Source organism: Saccostrea cucullata, unplaced genomic scaffold, assembly GCF_032062105.1.
Source record: "Saccostrea cucullata isolate Sc308-1 unplaced genomic scaffold, CSIRO_AGI_Scuc_v1 ctg1967, whole genome shotgun sequence".
NCBI classification, from domain to species: Eukaryota; Metazoa; Mollusca; class Bivalvia; order Ostreida; family Ostreidae; genus Saccostrea; species Saccostrea cuccullata.
Window position 1 is genome coordinate 2,779 of NW_026919637.1, and position 4,690 is coordinate 7,468.

The 4,690-nt window shown below is 34.3% G+C and overlaps 1 protein-coding gene across 1 annotated transcript; it reads left to right on the plus strand.

Moving 5' to 3' along the window:
• The first annotated feature begins 2,841 nt into the window (after nt 1-2,841).
• LOC134235039 (transmembrane emp24 domain-containing protein 3-like) lies at nt 2,842-3,510 on the plus strand. Its single transcript, XM_062717123.1, has one exon. It carries the CDS (start codon nt 2,842-2,844, stop codon nt 3,508-3,510), a length of 669 nt encoding a protein of 222 aa, XP_062573107.1.
• Nucleotides 3,511-4,690: the final 1,180 nt, after the last annotated feature.

Consider the following 4,690-nt stretch of genomic DNA (forward strand, 5'->3'; position numbering starts at 1 on the left):
TTGGAAAGGGGCGTTAAACAATATACAAAATATAATCATCTATCGTGCGCTTTCTCTTTTTCTTGCTTATTATGGGATGACCTAATTGCTATAGTTGGATTCTAACTACATCCTATGCTTTCAGGATTCACAATTACCCAATTAAACAATAGTTGTGTTTACTGTGTCAGCTTGTATTGATATAAAGATTACCCTCTGTTTATCTCCAACATGGACCTAATCAATTTTTCATTGATTAACTTTGTAGAATTACTAGGAAAGAAAGAAGACATCTTTTTCATCATGGGGAAATTAATGAATGTTATGACCAATTTGATCATAAAATTACACTGCCTGCTTCAATTTATTGTTAGATCAGTGAAATTCGATAGATATCATGTTTTTATTTCTGAGGTTTACCATTAAAGAGAACATGCTATGAATATCTTAAAGTATGAAATAGACAAAAACCTTACATGATTGTACATAACTCACCAGCCTTTAAGTTAAGATTTCCGCTGTTTAAATTTGGACTAGAACTTTGGTCAGGTAATTACGTACCTGGTATCTCAGAGATGGACATTTGTGATTTCTCATCTACTCCTTACACTTATTGACCGCGTAGGATTATACATGAAGTATAATACTAGGCGTGGTCAGATAAAATACGTTTCCAAATGAAAGTTAAGTATAGTACATGTAGCAGCATATATGTGATTTCAAGCTTTCTGATTGTCTGTAGTATCCTGGTATGGCCACACGTGGCCGCAATTGATTTAACAGTAATATGAAATATATTAAAATACCGAAAAGTATTCAAGCTCAAAAATTCATTTAAACAATACGAAAGAGGACCAGAGCAAACACAGACCTCCAAAACAAAAATCAGAGGTGGGATCAAATCATATGCAGAACCACTAAAAGGGTTGAATTCCCAGAATGATTAAAAGTTTACTCTAGCCGCCACTAAATGTAGATGTTGGGGATGGGGGCAGTCAAGTTGGCAGAAAATTCTATATATACCCGGTACATGTAGCATGTACAGTACAACTTAGTAGGAAATGAGACGTAAAATTTAATACATGTATGTTTTCATTACGGAATATATGATGTGCTCTCTCTCTCTTTCTCTCTTTGGGGGTACACCACGGGGAGGGATAGCCAGTTGAACAACTTTGAGGATAACACAGTTTTGTCCATCAGATTAATCTTCCCCAGCAAGCAATTCGTTGTCTGGATGATTTAGTTCTATTTTATGTAACCTGATTCATTGGACAAGACATGTCAATTAAAGGGCTGTGTATTGGACTCAGAAACTCTTTGCAAAAACTCTGACATTTGGAAGTGTTCTGTCGCGCTGGATATAATCAGAGATAAGATAAGATCAGATCCTCTTTGTGATGGTAATATTGCAAATAAAGATTCTGCGGGCAAAGCAGCAATTTTAATGTTCAATTGTTAAATTAATGAATAATTGTTGACAGTTGGTCGAATGTGAGCAAACGATTTAAGCTCTGAAACTTTTGAATTGAAAAGGGCTGGTTTTTTTTTTTATGAAATCATTGGATTTCACAATCAAAAGTGATTCTGTTAATTGGATACGTCATGTCCAGAGATCAGAAGTTAGCAAGAGTGTATACTGATTCTAATGAAGTTATAATTTAATAACTAATAATCTAGAACCAAGAAGGAAAAGGAAGGGTCAGTTGTTTGTCATTCTATCGCATTATCAACTTCCCTTGTGTAACAATATGTATACAACAATATAATCCTAACACTTGCATAAGAGTTGTAAGTCTCTTTCTTGATTCGATACACAAGAATATGTTCTTTGTATGAACAATTTCTAAAACATGGCAATTTTTATGAAATAAGTTGATAAAACAAGGATATCAGCAGTCTTGTTTGAAGTCTCATCTCGCAAGTTTTTGGTCGATACAACGATCTTGTCTGCGAAAACAACTTAAAGTATCATTCAGTCAAAAGCTTTCTGGCGTTTTTCATACTTATTGTCACGTCATTCATTACACACTGAATTGTCGACGTTTTTTTTTAAACAATTCTGACAAGGAGCACACAGCAGTTGTGACCAGTCGGCAGGGAATGATCATTCCTCCTTGTCTGTTGACCACATGTCTTATGTTTTAGAGTCCATGTTTTCTCTGCTCCATTGCATTGTTTAAACGAACTTTTGGGCTTTATTACTTTTCCTATCCCTAATTTTGTTGTGTATACACATGTATAAATCGTGACTTTTAATTAAAATTCGAATAGGTATACAAATTCAGTGGATTCATTTTAAATGATAATGCAAATATAATTATGGGAGAAAAATAGTTGAAAACGGGTATTTTTCTTGTATTTTTTCACACAGAAAAACACTTCAGATAAGTCTAGGGTTCCTATCTCCTCCTTAATAGTCAAAGAGGGAGTAGATCAGAAGCATTGGCTACGAAAGGTTTTTTGAAAAACTTTTCTTTAGCTGAAGATGGTATGTTGTTTCCGGATTTATTTTTAACGAAAAAAATGTCTCCTGCTCAGAAAGAGCCCTATACATTACACAATTCATGAAGTAAAAAAATAAGGGATTTTTTTCGGTTCAATCTTATTTCAAACATAAACCACAAAGATGTAATGATCAGGGGTGGAAAGATTTTATTATTTCTTCTTTTCATAAGCCTTATGGTAGGGCAACTCGTTATTGAGCGACACGTCCAAAAAGCACAGCAGCTGTTGCATTGACCGCTCAATATACAGTGTAACGTGGCGGGCAACATCATTCTAGTGATCTGGTCCTCGAATCTGACAAACAAATCATTGATTGAACATTAAAGAAAATGATTGAGAACCAGTTAATACATCATGGGAACTTATCATACACGCCTCGGGAGTGTTCCTCTGGTTTTCTTGTTTATAACGTTCGCAATAATTTCCGATGGGAATGTCAGTGGTGCCTCGTTGATATTCGAATTGCCTGACAAAGAAAACTATTGTTTTTCTGAAGACTTTGATGGAATAACGGTAGGAAAACGGTTCAAATTTCAATATAAAGTTATAAGAGGAGGAAATAATGATGTGGATGCCAAAGTTATCTCCCCTAATGGATTAGTTTTGTTCAGGGAATCTAAGAATCACGAGGGAGAGTTCGTCTTTGATGCTTCCAGAGGGGAATTCAGATTCTGCTTTGGAAATGAGTTTTCAACTTTTACTCATAAGATTGTATACTTTGAGTTGAGAAACATGGAAATTTCTAACCTCGCTGTTGAAGCAGGAGACAAAATCCCCACCGTGAAAACTTCCGCTGAAGCCTCTTGTGACGTCATTCACGAGCGGATGTCGTCTGTAGTGAGCTATCAACGAGAGTATCGTTTGAAGGAAGCTATGGGGCGCCATGTGGCAGAGAATATTAATAAAGGGGTCTCGTGGTGGTCCGTGGGACAAACGTTTTTCATTTTACTGGCCGGTGTGGGGCAAGTCCTTCTGCTCAAGACTTTCTTTACAGAAAAATCGCCAATAAAGCAGGACGCTTGATTACGACCAGACACTTATGTAATGACTACTTAAATTTATCATATATCAGTACTTATTGCTTGATTTTTATTATACTTCAATTCAATCAATGCCTAATTGTTCAATGAAATGTTTTCGTATTTTACATTGATGTCAAACCATGGCAGATACCTTATACCAATATCATTTCTATTGCATAAACAATATTACTTGTGGTATGTTTTACCTTTTTTAAATTCGCTTGTAACATTTTATCATGATGAACTCTTGATATTCATGTACCAACAACTACTGGCGGTAGGTCTACATTATAAATCTACATGTAGAATGGACTCGAGATGTATATATACTTATCTTAAAACCAATGGGCTTGCTCCAGGCGTGTAATAATTATTTATTTTAAAAAATCATATGGATCTACGGTAAAAACTGATTTTAAAAATACACACTTTTAGTATTACCATATATCATTTTTAAAAATAAATAATTACACACACCGCGAACAAGCCCCTGTGTTTAAACTAATTCAGGAGATAACCTTTTCATTTGGGAGGGGGTAAAAAGTATTTAAAACAAATAATCTTAGTTTCACTGTGTTACTATATTACCCTTCCCCTCCCTCCGCAAAATACAGACTTGTGGACTTTGGACATTTTATACCTCCTTTATGCTTGTCAAATTTTGTTCAAGTGAAGAATACAAAAATATCTGTCTCTGAACATCTTTCAAATAAATAAACAAAAAATTGTCAACCACTACCCCTTTGAAAATATATAATCTGACACACACATACAAAAAAAAAAACGCCAAATCCCATTCCCTTTCAGAATAAAATGGCTGTCCCCTGCGATGTGTTCATAGCTTGTTGATTTTTTTTACAAGCTATAGCATGTATGGTGTCAGCTGTTTGAGGGTACTGTACAGCTTTTTGTTGATATGTTGTAAAGTGGATATGTTCATCTCCATTATAATGGTCTCACATCTTTGAGAATAGATGTTAAATTTTACAAACATTATGTAATTTATTCATGTGTATATGCATATGTAAATGCATTCCAAAATCTTGAAAATTTTGATTTAAAGTGACAAAAAAGTTGTTTAAATTAAAAGTGGTTGCAAAAAAATAGAATGTTGAACATCATAGAAATTAAGTTTACAATTTTTCAATATTTTACAAAAATATTCGCATGATTTACAACCA